The 19,981-nt window shown below is 41.2% G+C and overlaps 1 protein-coding gene across 1 annotated transcript in view; it reads left to right on the forward strand.

Annotated features, from left to right (window-relative positions):
- LOC128686416 (angiopoietin-related protein 7) overlaps window positions 1–15,644 on the forward strand; it is a 37,282-nt gene extending 21,638 nt beyond the window's left edge. Inside the window, exons 4-8 of the mRNA XM_070085723.1 lie at window positions 3,160–3,246; window positions 3,677–3,840; window positions 4,800–4,932; window positions 5,353–5,475; window positions 14,746–15,644. Coding sequence (XP_069941824.1) covers window positions 3,160–3,246; window positions 3,677–3,840; window positions 4,800–4,932; window positions 5,353–5,475; window positions 14,746–14,926 — 688 coding nt within the window. The 3' untranslated portion in view covers window positions 14,927–15,644. The remainder of the gene's footprint in view (window positions 1–3,159; window positions 3,247–3,676; window positions 3,841–4,799; window positions 4,933–5,352; window positions 5,476–14,745) is intronic.
- Window positions 15,645–19,981: the final 4,337 nt, after the last annotated feature.

A 19,981-nucleotide genomic window follows, 5' to 3' on the forward strand; every position in this document is an offset into this window, starting at 1 on the left:
GTCTTATTATCATACTATCTACTATACGAGGGTCATTAAGACTATCTACAATACGAGGGTCATTACTAGGAATAAGGTAAAATTTACACGTGTGTTAGCTAAAAAATAGAAAATCATTCCCCTCCCTTTCTGTAGCTACATTCATCAGACACCTTTTGGCACTCTTCTTGAACTGGTTCATGCTATGACTGGCTTTGACATGTGCAGGCAGTCTGTTCCATTCCTTTATTGCTGTACAATAAAAGGTGTTTGAAGCCTTGCCAATGACTGTGGGTACTACAAAGTTGTGCTCTCTCCCCCTAGTACTATGATTGCTTTGGTTCCCAACCTTGACAAAATTGACAGCAAGATATTCTGGACACTGTTTGTGAGCAATTTTATAAACATGATTTAGGTTCAGTTGTTATACTCTGTCTTCAACATTCAGCATGTCCAACTGTTGTAATTCATTCTGGCCTACATTCTCTCTTGGTCCCAGCCCCAGGATGAATCTTACGATTTTGTTCTGGATGATTTGCAGTCTATCTTTCAGTTTTTTTTGTCAAGGCAGAGTACCAGGAAGAGCAAGCGTAATCCATATGGCATTGTATAAGGGCTAGACATAGGGTCCTGCGAGTCTCAGTAGGTAGACACTGTGCTTGTCTATACAGGAACTTCAGTCTGGCATTCGCTTTCTTTACTACACTGTTCCCTATCAATTCTCCTGACATGCATGGGTCAAAGGGAATTCCCAGATATTTTACTGATGAAACCAAAGTGATGGGCTCCCCATTACACTGGACATTAAAATTATTTACCCTTCTCAGTTTGTTTCGTGCCAAAGAGAATGGCTTCAGTTTTCCCGAGGTGTAATGATAGTTTGTTGTCTACTAACCATTTGCTGCAGGACTCCAGTTCCAGTGTTAAAACATTAGCTATATCTTGTGGGTCTTTACCTGACACTAACAGTGCACTGTCATCTGCATACAGTAGGAGTTTGCACTTGACACTGATAGGAATGTCATTGACATAACATAAGAATAATAAGGGACCCAGAATACTACCTTGGGGAACTCCACATGCTATCGGCAGGGGTTCTGATTCCGTTTTGTTGATTTTGACAATTTGTTTCCTGTTGCTAAGGTAGGACTTAAACCAGTCTACAGAACCCATACCGATAGCTTGAAGTTTCTTACATAATATAATGTGGTTGACAGTAACGAAGGCCTTTTGCAGGTCTAAGGTTACCATACCTATGAGGTTCCCCTTTGACATTTCAGTTCTCAGGTAATCCATCAGATTAATTAGGGAGGTGTCGGTTGAGTAAGATCTTCTAAATCCCCTCAATTCCATTTATCGGGGGTTGTGTCGTGTTGTTGACTGCCTGACCTGGTCTGCTGACTCAGCCATTTTTAAAACACTGAGGGATGTAAACGCCACCTACAACCTGACTTTCCTTGAGTTTATAGATATACTATTTGGCGTTTTCTCCTATGATTCTCTCACTGTACACTGGTCAGCTGAATATAGGTCAGCTACTAAAACATTAACCTTGGCTGTTTAACTATTCACTTCTTTCCGACGACTGGCACTGAGGGATAACCGTTCTATAACCTATCTCCTTTTGCACTCTCTCACCACTCTCTTCACCTTTCTTTTACTCTCCATATACTCTGTTCATAAACTACCTTTTTATCTCTTATCACCCCCTTTACTTCATCATTCCACCAATCACTCCTCTTTCCTCCTACACCCACAAACTTCTGCCCCACATTCTAATACTGCATTTTTAAAACTATTCCAGCCCTCCTCAAACCCCCCCCCCCACTACTCATACTTGCACTAGCCCACCTTTCTGCCAATAGTTGCTTATATCTCACCCGAACTTCCTCCTCCCTTAGTTTATACACTTTCACCTCTCTCTTACTTGTTGTTGCCATTTTCCTTTTGTCCCATCTACCACTTACTCTGATTGTAGCTACAACTAAATAATGATCCGATATATCAGTTGCCCCTCTATGAGCATGTATATCCTGAAGCCTACCCATCAACCTTTTATCCAACAATACATAATCTAACAAACTACTTTCATAACGTGCTATATCGTACCTTGTATACTTGTTTATCCTCTTTTTCATAAAATATGTATTACTTATTACCAAACCTCTTTCTACACATAGCTCAATTAAAGGCTCCCCATTTTCATTTACCCCTGGCACCCCAAATTTCCCTACTACTCCCTCCACAACATTTTTACTCACTGTAGCATTGAAATCCCCAACCACAAGTACTCTCACACTTGGTTCAAAACTCCCCACACACTCTCTCAACATTTCCCAAAATCTCTCTCTCTCCTCTACACTTCTCTCTTTCCAGGTGCATAAACGCTTACTGTAACCCACTTTTCACATCCAACCCTTATCTTACTCTTCATAATCCTTGAATATATATATATATATATATATATATATATATATATATATATATATATATATATATATATATATATATATATATATATGTATATATATATATATATGTTAGTATTAATGTAGATATTTATTATTTAGGTTTCATATTCGTGGAAGATGCATTTCTACCATGCATTTGTAGTATATATATATATATATATATATATATATATATATATATATATATATATATATATATATATATATATATATATACGTATATATATATATGTATATGTATGTGTGTGTGTGTGTGTGTGTGTGTGTGTGTGTGTGTGTGTGTGTGTGTGTCGTGCCGAATAGGGGAAACTGGTCAATTAGCAAGAACTCATTTAAAATTAAGCCCTTTCCAAAATTTTCTCTTATACTTTTAAAGGTATATTTTTCATTTTATGTTAATGTTAAAATTAATAATTGTGTACCAAAAGAACCCTAGGAAACTTACCTAACCTTTTTATAACAAGGTCAATTTAATTTAGCCTAATCCAACTTAGTATATTTTAGATAAGTTTACAATAATTTAATAATAAACACAGTGAAATATACTTTTTTTCGTTAGGTTCAGAACGATTTTTGCGAAATTATTGCATGCACAAATTTTCGCTTGCCTTATCCGGCAAGAAGAGCGTTGATATTTAAGTTAAAATCGCAAGTTTTACCTATTCGGCACGACATATATATATAAACTAAAGACTTATACGTTTACTAGAACACGAACGATGGGCGCAGCAGACTGCAGCGAGGTGCTGAGTCTTGATTTTAAAGAAAGCAACGTCTACATCATCTACCCTAAAACGTAAGTGGAGACCCACCTGAAGGTAATAACTTTAAAGCAATCTCCTTCTTACCACTATTATCTAAAATATTTGAAAAAAAATACACAGGCAAAGATACAATTTATAAGAAAACACGATCAACCTAATCATTGTCAGTTTGGATTTAAGCGAAAAATCACAAATGACTCAGTAAAAATGCTGGAAGTTAGCTCTTTGTTGAATCAATTTATCCCCACAATCATGAAAAAATCCTGTATATACAGCTTTCATAAATGGTCATGAGAGTTGTATAAGTTAAATGTGCCGTAAAAGGCGCCTCAGACAAGGAAGAAACAGACGAGAGAAAACAGCCTTGTATCATTCTAAAACTCTTCAGTTATTTTTCGTATTTTTATGTATTTTTCGTGATTTCTAGTTATTTTTCGTAATGAATAGTCGTCCCATTGGCAGGCCAAGTGGAGGTGTATCAGCGTATTGTGACCAGAAAACAGATGGGGGCGGGTGGACCGTCTTTTTGACAAGAAAAGAGTCACACCCCCAACAAGAGAAGTTCAACAGGACGTGGCAGGAGTACAGTAAAGGTTTCGGGGACCCTGAAGGAGAATACTGGCTAGGTAAGTGCAGCGAGTGTGATGGAGAAGTTTGATATAATGTGTGGTGGCAAGGATGGTGGTGCGATGGTGGCATACAGTGTAGTTCGGTGTGGTGGTAACGCTGTTAGTTTCTATACTTAACTGTACTATAATGCTGTCTGGTTACAATATTTCAGAATGAGACACGTTGCAACATTTGGGAATCTTTATTGAGGAAACGTTTCTCCAGCCAGTGGCATCTTCGGTCCGATAAAGGGAAGAACGGAGAAAGACGAGTAGGAGTTTGAGGTAATCGGTCACTCAGCCTCCAAATCGATGTGTTCAGGTTACCAGTCTTCATTACTGGACTGAACACATCGATTCCAGGCTTATCAACTTGTTAGTACTGTATACCAATATCATATTCGTTCTTCTCTGTATTGGACTGAAGAAGTCACTGGCCGGCGAGTCGCTTCCTCAATAAAGATTCCCAAGTGTTGCATAAGTGTCTCGTTCTTCGACTTTTCGGTTTTTTAAACCATTTAGATCACCAGGCACTTCACTTCTGGGAGTGTCTGGTTTTAGTTTACCATCTTTATTATGCACCCCCATAGTTATCCTGTGGGTGGTAGTCAAAAGATTAGAGGTTGATAATGGGTCCAGGAATTGGACAGCAAAATTTTGATAGCTAAACAAGTTACAGTGGTAATGAATTACTTTTGTTTATATCTGGTTACAACTGCGATGAGCTATTTATGCAGGTATGAATTAGGTCACACCCAAAATTACTAAAGCATTACTTGATATTTTAGCAAGGTATGCTTGTAATAAATAAATAAAAAAGTTTAAGCGATTAAGGGTTATTTACAGCGGGCAATGTCAGGGTATATTTCGAAAATCTGACTGTGGGAAGGAGTTATATTGGTGCTTTTTTTTCAGTGGAGAAGCTCTTCCCAGTGGTCAGTGAGCTAATATCATGGGTCTTGCCTGTTTATTTGCAGGTAACAAAGTGTTGCATGCTCTAACGGGCAAAACCTCTACGTATATGTTAAGAATGGACGTACAATATGAGACGGATGGGTCCCTGCTCTTCGCGGAGTGGGAATACTTCACAGTGAACAACGAAGATAATAAGTTAGTAGAAAACACTTCTATTTTTTATTCTACATTTTTCTTGTTTAATATTTCTGTGATGTTTCCTTCTCTCTCTCTCTCTCTCTCTCTCTCTCTCTCTGTATTATTATTATTATTATTATTATCATTATTATTATTATTATTATTATTATTATTATTATTATTATTATTATTATTATTATTATTATTATTATTATTATTATTATTGTTATTATTATTATTATTATTATTATTATTATTCGAAAACAAGCGCCAAACTCGTATTGGTCATACAGTGTATCTATAATTCCTCTCTCATCAAATGCTTTCAATGTCATCCTTCTTCCCTTGTAGCAGTTCGTTAAACTCATGCATATTTTATTGATAACTATTTGGTCAACACAGCACTCCTTATTTCTCACTTCCCGACGTCCTCTGCAGATACAGCCTTTCACTTGGTGATTACAACCCCAACAGTACCATCGCTACCGACCCCTTACAATACGAGAGTGATATGGCCTTCTCCACATTCGATCAGGACAACGACCGCAATTCCTTAAGCAAGTATTCTAAATGTGTGGCATCATATTACTGAATTTCTCTTCAGCTCGTTAGTGACATCAGGGTCTTTTTTTTTATTCAGCTTACCCTTTGTATTGTCTTAATAGTTACTTTTGTAAAGGTTCAAAGACTAAAACAAGACAGACGTCACCAGTACACGACGTCGTCACTGTGTCCTGTATATTCAAGGAAAGCTGATCCTGCATCTTACGGGAGAAAATATTATATTGCAAAATGTTAAGAGTTTGCATGGCACAGTTACACCTGCTGATCATGTGATGGTAATTCAAATAATTTATTTATTTCCTGCAGTGTGCAAGTAATATAGTTTTTATGTAATAAAATATTGTTAGGCACAAAAGAAAGTAACTAGCATGCTGTGTATTTCGGGCAGATAGTTAGAGTGCTTACATATGTTAGTCTATTTTTTTCCTGAATATTGGACATTAAGGTAACACTAAGAGTTATCTTGATGGACATTAATGGAAGAATTAACTGAATGTGGGAACCAGAATACTCGAGTAGCAGTATACGCTCGCTGACTGCATGTAGGAGTTGAAACACTGAAGCAGGGATGTGTGACCACAGACTGTGAGATTACCTGCATAAGGTTTACAGGGTATTACCTGAATTATTACGTGCAAATAATCTGGGTGAGATAAGTGGGACTTAGTCACAGTAGGTCACAGGAGTCGCTTCTTCGATGCCCACTCCACTACTCTCATAAAAAAAGCTTGACCTGACTTTAAATTAATAATTACAGTATTAAACATTGATACCAGTAATGGTAAATTATAAAATAGTGTGGACTGTATGAAAATTAAAGGAAACGATCTCCAGAAAGGATTAATGGGAACATTAATACACACAGACAGGGTAAGAATGTTCTAATTGACACCAGGCACATAGGTAATGAAAGGGTAGAGATCAAGAAATTTATATTACCACTTACCGTTTATATTGTAGTTGGATCATACCACAACGCCTACCTAACAAATAGAATCCTACATTGGCCAGCAAGAAATCTAAATGAAAGGACTAATGGTGTACATACTGGATGTGTTGCATGGCAACACCTCATTATTTCCACTATTACCACCTAATACTGGAGGCCCCGCAAATTCTCTGCCCCTGTTCTTCAGCAGGGGACATTACAGTACTTATTAATTATAGTTTGAGGCTGATCCATTCAATTATGGCCTCGATGACACCGGATTGCTAGACGGTTTTCTCGTGTTTTCACGGTCGCTCTTACGTGCTAGAACTTTAATTTGTGTCATCAATCCTATACGATACATCCCTCTAGCGCCTGGAACCAATCTTGGGCGGAAAACATTATATACTGAGTCAAAAAAGGAGAATTAGTGTGCACTGCATAGCAGAGTTTACTGCCAGAGGGGAATCATAGGCCTATGTCCCGTGTGGAAAAAAATAATAATAATTGAACTTTTCATGTCAGAGGAAAGAAAGTCTCCCTGATATCATTGAGTATACATAGTGTATAGTGTATACTACAGTGGCTCCCTAGTATATTGATGATAAAGGCTAAAGTGTCATTTGAAAACAGGTGAATTTGTAAATGAAGGGATAAGCCTATAGAGGAAGGTGCCAGAAGTCGCCAGAAACTTACCACAGGTCAGCTGTTTTTAATAATCTTCCTGGCCTGCTAGTGTACTCGCATATAATCTAGTGATACCAGTGAATAGCAGAATACAGTGTTGTAGTAGCAACTAACCAGTATTATAATGGTACTTAGTGGAGTGGAGTGACTTTCATTAGTTTCTTTTCTTGAAATACGAGACGTTACTGTGAATTTCATATAACCTGTAGTTACCAGCGGTCGCAATATACACAACGAGAAGCAATTATTACTACAGAAAAAGCGTCCTTCCTCCAAAATTTGCACCAGTCAACTATAGTGATAATATAGCATTTATTGCGGTGGAGACGGAAAAAAAAAAATAGAAAAGCCAGATACAGCGATTGATAAACAAGGAGGTGACCGTTCGTCATTGTAGGAGCTGCCAGATATCACCGGCTCTTCAACACGCAAGTTATACTTTTGTATCAGTCAAATCACATATTACTCGGGTAGATAATTTCCAGTAGATCCTTCATGTGTTAGCTCAAATCACCGACCAGTATGTTTTAAATAAGTGACCCACTGATCAGAGCAGATCGACTGGTCCAAACCCTTGACTGGTCCGAACCCTTGACTGGTCCAAACCCTTGACTGGTCCGAACCCGGGACTGGTTTCAAACAGTTTCGTTGGACAATAAAGCAGACTGTAAACGGATGGGGTTGTAGGCGCCCTTATAAACACAAACATTAAAAATCAGGAACGTGACGGTAAGCTGCCCAATATACAAAAAGAGTTAGAAACAGAAATACAAATAGCTAGAGCTTCATTTAAGGTTATTAATATAATATTCAAGAGGTTGCTAGTAGAATTGCAGTAAATCAACCATTCAAATCATTATGAAGCTGTGTGTAGTCTGTGGTCAGTCAAACAAACGGGCCTCCACATGGATAAATTGTCATTTTTGTGGAAATTGGTGTCACGCCCCTTGTGCAGATATCCCAGAACTAGCTACAAGCAGTATTAAAACAGAGAAGTGTTTCTGGGTATGCCCAAATGAGGAAAATCTGTGGACTAAAATCACAAGGGTATTAAAAGAGGACAACATCAAAGCTGCTTTCATAGAAAACCTGGAAGCTTTCTACAACAGATGGGAACATAAAAAGTCTGGGCTGAATGGTACTGCCCTTGATACTGGCCATGTAGTCACAAACTGTAAGGCTGGAGGTGATGTCCTGGGAGACAGTAATAGTAAAGCTGGAGGTGCTGTCCTGGGAGACAGTAATGGTGAAGCTGGAGGTGCTGTCCTGGGAGACAGTAATGGTGAAGCTGGAGGTGCTGTCCTGGGAGACAGAAATGGTGAAGCTGGAGATACTGTCCTGGGAGACAGTAATGGTGAAGCTGGAGATTTTGTCCAGGTAGTCGGGAATTATACGCAGGAAGGAATACATATAAATGACCTCATAGGGGATAGGAGCCATAGTAGGGAAACAAGTGTAGTCAAAGATAAGATAAAACAAATATTGCAAACTAGAAATACCGCAGGAAATAGCAAACAAGAGGACTCCAATAGCAATAGTGAGGATAAATTACCAAAAACAACTGGTGGGAGCTCCATTGTTGGTGCTAGGGAGGATAGAAGTAAGACAGGGAAACATGCACCAACAGGGAATACAGTCACAGAAACCCAAGGCAAGCGGAAACCAAGCCTGTGCACATACTATGCACTTGGTATCTGCTGGCATGGGAAATCTGGAAAAACAGATGGGACGTGCAACTATGACCACCCTAGAAAATGCCATGCCCATATGACAACAGGAAAATGCAAACTCCCTTCCTGTAAGCTTTTTCACCCTGAAATGTGTACCTCTTCAGTACAGGAAAGACTGTGCTATAACTTAAATTGCCAGGCATACCATCTAAAGGGGACAAAAAGATACAAAACATCCAGGCCATGGGAAAACCTGGGTAGCCACAGCCACTCAAGAGGGAGAGGTTTTTTAGTGCCAGGAAGGAAAAAAAACTGGCAGGAAATGGCAGAAATCGTACACCAAATCCAGTCATTCCTGGAGTGGAACCACAGTCGATGGCCTCCACTCCAAACCAACAGATACAGATACTAATGCCGGAAAAAAAATCCCCCCCCAGTACCAACAATACCACCAGTCCGATAACATTCTTCTTTGCAAATATACAGGGTCTAAAGCCAGCAACAAACAACAAAATACCTTTCATCCGTGGACTGCTTGCAGAGGCAAAGGCAATGTTCGCGGCTTTCACTGAGACCCACATAAAGGATCACTTGGATAATGAAATATGGATCCCAGGTTACAACCTATACAGATGTGACAGAGTGAACAGGCAAAAGGAAGGGGGTTGGCCTGTACATTGCAGAGTCACTTGTTTGCACAGAACTGCTTAATGCCTCAAATGACGTAGTGGAAGTTTTAGCAGTAAAGGTCGAGAACCAAAACCTAGTCATTGTGGTAGTCTACAAGCCTCCGGATGCAACATCCCAGCAATTCCAGGAACAGCTGTTAAAAATTGACCACTGTCTGGAAAATCTTCCAGCTCCTGCACCCAACATCTTGCTCCTGGGGGATTTCAACTTAAGGCACCTAAAATGGAGGAATATAGCAAATAATATTGTTGCAGTAATAACACCAGGAGGCAGCTCTGATGAAAACTCACATTCACACGAGCTTTTAAATCTCTGCACAAAATTCAATTTAAACCAGCAAATAATAGAGCCTACTAGACTGGAGAATACACTAGACCTCATATTCACTAACAATGATGATCTGATAAGAAATGTCACCATATCAAAAACAATATACTCAGATCACAACATAATTGAGGTTCAGACATGTATGCGAGGAGCCCCAGACCGACAAAATGAGACTAGTCACGAGGGAGCATTCACCAAATTCAACTTCAATAACAAAAACATAAAGTGGGACCAAGTAAACCAAGTCCTAACCGATATAAGCTGGGAAGATATACTAAGCAACACAGACCCAAACTTATGCCTAGAACAGATTAACTCGGTGGCACTCGATGTATGCACAAGGCTTATTCCTCTAAGAAAAAGGAGGAGTAGATGTAAAATAGAAAGAGACAGGCGCTCCCTTTACAGGCGACGGAAAAGAATAACAGAGCGGCTAAAAGAGGTCAATATATCTGAAATGCGCAGGGAGACACTGGTCAGAGAAATAGCAAGCATCGAACTTAAGCTAAAAGAATCCTTTAGGAGTCAGGAATCGCGGGAAGAACTAAAAGCTATAAATGAAATCGAAAGAAACCCAAAGTATTTCTTCTCCTATGCCAAATCAAAATTGAGAACAACGCCCAGTATTGGGCCCCTACTTAAACAAGATGGGTCCTACACAGATGACAGCAAGGAAATGAGTGAGCTACTCAAGTCCCAATATGACTCAGTTTTTAGCAAGCCGCTAACCAGACTGAGAGTCGAAGATCAAAATGAATTTTTTATGAGAGAGCCACAAAATTTGATTAACACAAGCCTATCCGATGTTATCCTGACGCCAAATGACTTCGAACAGGCGATAAATGACATGCCCAGGCACTCTGCCCCAGGGCCAGACTCATGGAACTCTGTGTTCATCAAGAACTGCAAGAAGCCCCTATCACGAGCCTTTTCCATCCTATGGAGAGGGAGCATGGACACGGGGGTCGTCCCTCAGTTACTAAAAACAACAGACATAGCCCCACTCCACAAAGGGGGCAGTAAAGCAACAGCAAAGAACTACAGACCAATAGCACTAACATCCCATATCATAAAAATCTTTGAAAGGGTCCTAAGAAGCAAGATCACCACCCATCTAGAAACCCATCAGTTACACAACCCAGGGCAACATGGGTTTAGAACAGGTCGCTCCTGTCTGTCTCAGCTACTGGATCACTACGACAAGGTCCTAAATGCACTAGAAGACAAAAAGAATGCAGATGTAATATATACAGACTTTGCAAAAGCCTTCGACAAGTGTGACCATGGCGTAATAGCGCACAAAATGCGCGCTAAAGGAATAACAGGAAAAGTCGGTCGATGGATCTATAATTTCCTCACTAACAGAACACAGAGAGTAGTCGTCAACAGAGTAAAGTCCGAGGCAGCTACGGTGAAAAGCTCTGTTCCACAAGGCACAGTACTAGCTCCCATCTTGTTCCTCATCCTCATATCCGACATAGACAAGGATGTCAGCCACAGCACCGTGTCTTCCTTTGCAGATGACACCCGAATCTGCATGACAGTGTCTTCCATTGCAGACACTGCAAGGCTCCAGGCGGACATCAACCAAATCTTTCAGTGGGCTGCAGAAAACAATATGAAGTTCAACGATGAGAAATTTCAATTACTCAGATATGGTAAACATGAGGAAATTAAATCTTCATCAGAGTACAAAACAAATTCTGGCCACGAAATAGAGCGAAACACCAACGTCAAAGACCTGGGAGTGATTATGTCGGAGGATCTCACCTTCAAGGACCATAACATTGTATCAATCGCATCTGCTAGAAAAATGACAGGATGGATAATGAGAACCTTCAAAACTAGGGAGGCCAAGCCCATGATGACACTCTTCAGGTCACTTGTTCTATCTAGGCTGGAATATTGCTGCACTCTAACAGCACCTTTCAAGGCAGGTGAAATTGCCGACCTAGAAAATGTACAGAGAACTTTCACGGCGCGCATAACGGAGATAAAACACCTCAATTACTGGGAGCGCTTGAGGTTTCTAAACCTGTATTCCCTGGAACGCAGGAGGGAGAGATACATGATTATATACACCTGGAAAATCCTAAAGGGACTAGTACCGAACTTGCACACGAAAATCACTCACTACGAAAGCAAAAGACTTGGCAGACGATGCACCATCCCCCCAATGAAAAGCAGGGGTGTCACTAGCACGTTAAGAGACCATACAATAAGTGTCAGGGGCCCGAGACTGTTCAACTGCCTCCCAGCACACATAAGGGGGATTACCAACAGACCCCTGGCAGTCTTCAAGCTGGCACTGGACAAGCACCTAAAGTCAGTTCCTGATCAGCCGGGCTGTGGCTCGTACGTTGGTTTGCGTGCAGCCAGCAGCAACAGCCTGGTTGATCAGGCGCTGATCCACCAGGAGGCCTGGTCACAGACCGGGCCGCGGGGGCGTTGACCCCCGAAACTCTCTCCAGGTAAACTCCAGGTAAACAACCAGTGCTCACACATTAATTCATTATGGCGTCCCCCCTCTGTATCACTCCTTGGCCGCTGCATACCCTCTTTCACACAAAATTTCTTGGAGGGTCAAATCAGCGTCACATTTTAATACACAATTATTATATTCATATTTACACATGCTGAGTTTAGGAAAATTATAAAAAAAATTCCACAGACTGCATGATTTAGCCGGAACACTAAAACAGAAGTAATGATGAAATACATGGATGAATGGCGTGTGGGTGTCAGTTACAAGAGTAGCGGCAAGCTAGTGGGGTATTTGAGATGTGGAAGTAAGAGAATGCGCAGGATGGAGGTGTGCATCATAAACGTGCAATTAGGAGAGGTGTGGAACACTGCCCAGTACGGTAGTCTATATGGTGAAAGGTTAGGTGGGGTAAAGTTTGTTAGGAAACGAGACAAGTATTTCCTAATGCGGGTCTTGTAATATGATGACCCACAGCTTTTGGTCATCTGACCGAGGCCTTCCGCTGGCTTATCGTTTCACCCTTATAAAAAATATGAATATGATTATAACCCTTTTTTGGTGTATGTGTCTGTGAGAGTTGATTTTAGTATTATTCTTGACTGAGAGTGCCCGATTTACAAGGAAACAACGATGTTAATAATTGTAACTGATTCCTTATCATCCATAAATACTCTTAATTCCTTGAGTATCAGTTGTGGCAAGTTTATGTCAGAAGCCAGACACAGGTAAAATAGGATTGTGGACAGTGGAGTCAGAGTAGACCTATGTATTCCATCTTACATTGATCTTTAGTTTCTTCTGCAAAAAACAAAAAGCACTGTACCTAATAAAATTAGCAATCTGAGATTTACACAGCCCAGAGTGACAAGCTTTGCTTTCATATACCTCACCAATTATAAAAATTTAAATGCGATCAGAGAAAGCATTCTTCAATAACTGATCAATTATGATTCCAATTGTTTTTAACTACTTCAATAAAATTTAAAATTTGCTCTTACTCGGACTAAACTTGTGGGTGTATCAACCTGCTTATAGAATATATCATTAATAATATTTTGAAGCCAATCAGAAGCATTCTTGAGTTACTGAATAAATACGAATATCACTATTTATTCAATAAAATTGTCAAATTGGAACTTATGCCACCAGGAGCAGCATGAGCCTTGTGTCCTCCAGGAAACCACACAAGTGGTGAAAGTTTGATGCTGATCCGATAAGTCATTATCCAGTCATGGCATGGATTCCAACGATCCTAAGTTTTTATTTACTATTTTAATACTTCAATATATTTGTCTACATGCAAACAAAATATAATAAGTAGCTAATTTCTGGCGCTAAGATGCATCAACTATTAAATATTGAAGTCGTTCAAAAGAGATAAACTGAAATTTAATAATCATAATTTAACGGGAAGAAAAGTTTCAAATTATTTTACACATAAAATGGTCAAATCTGCATCTCCATACTTGAATTTCACTCTCCATCTTTGTCCAGTTAGGAGGCACCTGCTTTGAACGTTTAAAAACTCCGCCATTGAGGATTTTGGAAGTTATGAGTCATTCCAGGATGCTGGGAATGTGTTCAGCAACTTTGGTCATACGGCAGGTGAACATGCCAGTTGTTTTAAGAATTTGATCCTCGTTACCGTACACAAGTGTTGAAAATTTGATGCTGTTTGGATGAAGCGTTCTCAAATTTTGAGCAAAATATAATGGAAAAGTTCGAAGAAAAAAATTCAGGAAACCTCAGAAAAGTCCCTTTTCCAGGATACTCGATAAAGCAAGATTATTTTAGCAAATTAAACCAGATTATTTCAGATTTCTTGAGACATTATGCGAGATCATTAAAAAACTATTCTTTTTAAACTATATATATTATTGTTACATGGAAGCGCTCAACCCGTAAGTGACGTATAGCATTATGAGGTTTGATCATAAAAAGGGGAGGGGGAGTTTCAATTCCTTGGATCAAGAGCCCCTCGACATCATCAAAGCAACTCCCTTGAAAAAGTTAAGATAAGATACGATTTCGTTCGGATTTTTAAACCCGGAGGGTTAGCCACCCAGGATAACCCAAGAAAGTCAGTGTGTCATTGAGAACTGTCTGACTTATTTCCATTGGGGTCCTCAGTCTTGTCCCCCAGGATGCGACCCACACCAGTCGACTAACACCTAGGTACCTATTTGCTGCTAGGTGAACAGGGCAACAGGTGTAAGGAAACGCATCGAAATGCTTCCACCCCGCCGGGAATCGAACCCGGGCCCTCCGTGTGTGAAACGAGAGCTTTAACCACCAGGTACTGGTACTTCAGAAAACTGCACGTGAATCATAGTCTTCGAAAGGTTTCTTACAGTTAGTTTAATAGTTATCATGCCCCTATACCATCTTGTAGGAGGACTTCTTCAAGACTTTCTTTTTGAAGATTGTGTGCTCTTCAGACACTAACTTATATTCATTACATTTTTTGACCATGCAGAGAGCTGTTCTAAGGCAAATGGAGGTGGAGGATGGTGGTGGAACAACTGCAATATTGCATTCCTCACTCGACCCTTCAATCAGAGAGACCGGACTGACACACCTGACACCTCCCTCGGCTCCTCCAATGATGTCTTCAACAACAGCTTTGTGTACCTGCAGCTTAAGATTCGACCCAAGATATAAGCCATCCCAGCCTCTGTTAGGGAGTAAACATGTAGACTCCATCAAGTTTATCACGGTGCAGGTATAGTAGACAGATTGTAACCTCGCACAGTATAAATGTCTCCTGTTATTACAGCAGCAAGAAAACTTCCAGCCAGATGGCAGGTATGGACGGGCGGCGCCACCATTTCTATACTTGGGGAGTTTAGGAGTTGCTATCTGCTTGGAAGGGAAGACTAGTAGGTTTTGAAGCATATGTTATTATTACTGTTTTATTTAGAGGCTAATGTTTTTTTTTTTTTTGAAAGGCTGAAGCCCCTTAGCTCCCCACCTCCCTCCCCATAATAATGGTTTGCTCCTGTGTAAACCACATAGCTCAATGTCTGATTATTATGATATTCATAACTGAGGTCTAAATGACTGATCTTTGCACTGCATATTTTGGCCTTGCCAACATTAATTTGTGAGCCAGATGGTCTATATGTAAGCCACCATCGTGCCATCCTGCAGTGCTGTATGACCCTTGTGGGTTTAGTGCTTAGTTTTTAGTGTAATAATAAATAATAATAATCATATCACTTGCCTGAAATGCCCATACTAGTAAGATATGTAATTGTCAGTAAGCAGACCCACCTCTCACCAGCATCAACTGCCTTTCTAACTGGCAGCACAGTATTCTCATTGTACATTCTTAGCTTTAAGCATATACGTACATATGAAATATAATTTTGTTGTTTTACACGTGTTTTCAATTATCCCCTCTGGCTTACCACAAATAGTACAATTTATTAATTTTTATTTGAGCCTCATACATTATTTGAAACTGCAGTGAATTTATAGACAGTATCATATGTAAAATTTCACCTAGGATAACAATAACGTCAAAGAATGTGACATACTTCCAATGGGACTTGTTAAAGGAAATGTTGACAATATCTAGTGTTTTAGCATTACTTACATCAGACAGCTAGGTTAGATAATGTTAGGCCAGGTCAAAATGATTTTAGCAGGTATTTGGATTTAAAAATGTCAAATATTTAATGTTTTTCAGTAGAGCTATTACAGGTTTATTTGCTATAAATGTTAAAAAATAATTTTTAAATTCTGACTTATGAAACCAAATATGTATACCTAAAAAAAGTTTTTATCATTTGCACAAAATAAAACTATAGTACACTCATAATTCACATATCTGTGGTTCATATTTTAAATTTGCTTAAATTACCATAAGTCACGGGTGAAAAACTGCTTTGATGAAGTACAGTATATTTTCCCCCCTCCCCATACAATATACATGTATATGGCAATGCCATTGTCTTGGGGGAAGACCTACAGTAGTATCACTCCCTGGTGTCAACATCTATGTGGTTAGTCCTCTTCAAGGGGGGCTCCTTGGCGTGGTGAAGGGGCTCTTGGTCTGAGGAATTAGACCTGCCGGTCTCCTTCCTCAGACCGAACCTAATTACCCCCCAATCCCCCCTTCCCTATCCCATCCTCCCCTTTTCCCTTTCCTCCTCCCCCTCCCCACCCCTCCCTTTTGCCCTTCCTCTTTTTGGTCTTTGGGGTTTTTCCCACAAGTGCGCTAGTTCCTAGGTAGGGGAAAGGGTACCGGGATCCATCCCATTCCGTTGAGGTTCTTGGCAGTGGCGTAGTTTGCCTTGGAATCTGGATCGCCTGGGGATGTCCTGATCCCTCTCCGGTATCCCATAGAGTGGCTTTGGGTGTCTTTCGGGCGACGGGTGTATCTCTGGAAGCCACCTTTCTGATTCCGGGGGTGGTGGCCGAAGGAGGTATGCTTTGTGGCGGATATCCGGCTGCCCTCTCTTTTGTCCACCGAGGTAGCTCGGCAGATGTGAGGTTGCTATTCGGGATTGCTGGTTTACTGGCTTGATGGGTAGGGTATGGCACGGGTTCCATGCTGCATCTACGCTACTTGCGGTGCTGAGGTCCTCTTGGGCGCGGAGGGCGATTTCTGGCCCTTTCATTCCTCCTAGGAACTACCCCTTCCCGGTCCCCCCTTTTTTTATTCCTTTTTTTATTTTTATTTTCTTTTCTTCTTTCTTTTTTTTCTTAAAAACAAAAAGAAAGAAGTATCCTAACTATGGAGAACCCAATCCATGAACCTGGTACCCCCGGGCCCCTTCTTGATACTGCACCCAGTTCTGACCCCGCCTCGTCTTTGGACCACTCTTCGGACACTCCTCATGCCTCTGTACCTCTTGCCAGTGCTGTTTCCTCACCTGCTTCAGGCACTGAGGTCTCCACTGACTCCTTTGATTTATCTGACCTCCGCTCTCCTTTGACTATGCTTCCGGCCTCTCCCTCTACGGTGCAGCAATTTTCAAATCGCCGGCCCATTCCACGTTGGACCAACTCTGGTCCCACGCCTAAACGGCAATGACAATTACCTGCTGATGATACTTCTCCACCTTCTCGTTCTTCTCAGAAAAGATCGACACGTCCTGCACTTCCTTTCCACGCTCAGTTTCAGACTGCACAATGGACTAAATTCTTCACTTTATGACCGACTTCCTCTACCACCTATCTTTCCGACCACAGTATTGGCAAGGCACTCCTACACCATGTTGGTAAAGATATTTCTTTTCATGCTCTTAAGAGTGGTACGTGCATCATCACGGTACAGAATGCTACCCATATAGATACTGTTCCTGTCACTATTGAAAAACATCATTCCCTCAATTCTTGTAGTGGTATCATCATTCTGCCCCATACCATAGTTCAACAAAATTTCCAGACATGTGACAATGACATTCTTGAACAGCTGGAACTCCAAGATCTCCCAATCCTCAAGGTAGACACTTATGTTCTTCCTGCCCGCGGGCGGAGACGATACCCTAGCAATGTGGCTCGTTTAACTTTTGACAGCCGTGAACTCCCATCCTCAGTTTATGTAGCAGGACATTGGTTACAAGTTCGAAAGGTGATCCCTACACTGCAACAGTGTAGAAATTGCTGGCGATTTGGCCATCCAGTGAAATATTTCAGATCCATAGCCAAATGCCCAGTCTGTGGTGCCGATGACCATTCTAATACATCTTGCAATCGACCTCCCTCTTGCCTTAATTGTCATGAGGCTCACCCTTCGTACTCTCGCCATTGCCAAGTCTACTTAAATGAGCGGGAAATCCGTTACCTCAAAGAGGCAGAAGGTCTCCCTTATGCCATGGCAGTTTCTCATCTCCACCTCCAAGGGAGACTACCTCGTGTTTCTTATTCCCATGTTTCAAAACGTCCCCCCACTTCTGGGGCCCCATCTTCTACAACCTCCTCTGTGGTTACCTCTCCCATAGTCACTCCTGTATCTAATTCTTTTGCTGTCCTAGGCTCAGACGTCCCTACTACAATGCCTCAGTCTGTTCTCACTTCTTCGTGTTCTCCCTCACAAGCCTCAGTATCGACGAGACCTCGTACGACACCTCCTCCCAATCGTCCCTCTACTTCTCAGAAGTCAAAAAAAGGTCCTTTAACCCCTCCTTCCCTTCTTCCACCTCCTCATTTTACCTTCCCTGTCTCTGTACCGGTTTCTTTCCCTCTCACTGGCTCTGTTACAAGTGTAGAGGTTCATCCTCCTCGTACTATACCTACCTCCCCTGTTCCCTCCCAAGTTTCTTCCTCTTTTGCCACCTCCCAGGTTTCTGCCTCTTCTGTTCCCTTCCATGCTTCTTCTCCAGTTCCCTCCACCCTTTCGCCCCCCCTACCTTGGTACAGTCCATTACAGTTCCAATCTTTACTCATCCTCCCCCTACCATCTCCAATATTGTCTCCCATATGACGTCTCTGAATTCCGAAACACTTGAAGCAATCTCTGAATACATTGCAGAGACCAAACTATCAATGGACACTGATCCACCCTCTGTTCCTTCTCTCTCCTCTCCTCCATCTGTGCAACTCCTTTCTTCACAGCACACCATTCCTTTGCTGCTTGAACGTTTTCCGCTGCCTCCACATGTGGACTTTTCTAACCCCTCTAGTCCATAGGAACCCTTACCTGTGGATTTCAAGTATCTTTATCATTGCCAATCATGGCCTATTTACAGTGGAATATACGCGGCCTCAGGAGTAATTGGGGTGAGCTTCAGATGTTACTCTCCCAGTTTTCCCCTGTTGGTGTTTGCTTACAGGAACCAAAATTACACTCTGCTGTAATCTCTCCCATCTCAGGCTATAATTTATTGTATTCTTCAGATCCTTTTCCTGATGGAACCTTTAATGAAAGTGCCCTTCTTCTACACACTGATATTCCGTACCATCAGCTATTTGTTTGTACTTCGCTGCATTACACAGCAGCCCGTATCCACTTGCATAGGTGGTATACGCTCTGTTCTTTATATCTTTCTCCTTCTCGGGCCTTATCTATTCTGGATATTGCCTTTCTTGTTTCGTCATTACCGCCACCGATTCTGTTACTTGGCGATTTTAATGCCCATCATTTCCTCTGGGGAAAGGTCTCACTGTGATTCCCGTGGCATTCAGTTAGAGGCTTTTCTTGCCACCCACCCCCTCCATGTTTTAAATACAGGTACTCACACCCATTTTGATCCTTGGACTGACGCACTCTCTTGCATCGACCTCTCAGTCTGCTCTTCCTCCGCCACATTAGACTTCACCTGGTCTGTTCTCCCGGATTTACATGACAGCGATCATTTCCCAATCATTCTTACTTCCCCTTCATATTCACCACCTCTTCGTATCCCACACTGGCAATTTGATCAGGCAAATTGGAACCTTTACTCACAACTAACTGTTTTTAGTGAGGTTCCTTCTTCGCCCTCCATTGATGAGCTTTTACACCTCTTCTCATCCTCCATTTTCTCATTCTATACCCCAAACTTCGGGCAGGCATTCTCAGAAATGCGTGCCCTGGTGGTCTCCTGCTTGTGCTCGTGCAGTACGTTTGAAACGCGCTGCATGGGGCAGGTACTGGTACAATAGAACCACGGAGAGACTTCTTGATTTTAAGCAGAAGCGTACGATCGCTCGCCATGTCATCCGTGACGCTAAACGCACTTGCTGGTGAGATTATGTCTCCACCATCACCTCTGCTTCCTCTATGAG

The sequence above is a fragment of the Cherax quadricarinatus genome, chromosome 17 (genome assembly GCF_038502225.1).
Source record: "Cherax quadricarinatus isolate ZL_2023a chromosome 17, ASM3850222v1, whole genome shotgun sequence".
Lineage (NCBI taxonomy): Eukaryota > Metazoa > Arthropoda > Malacostraca > Decapoda > Parastacidae > Cherax > Cherax quadricarinatus.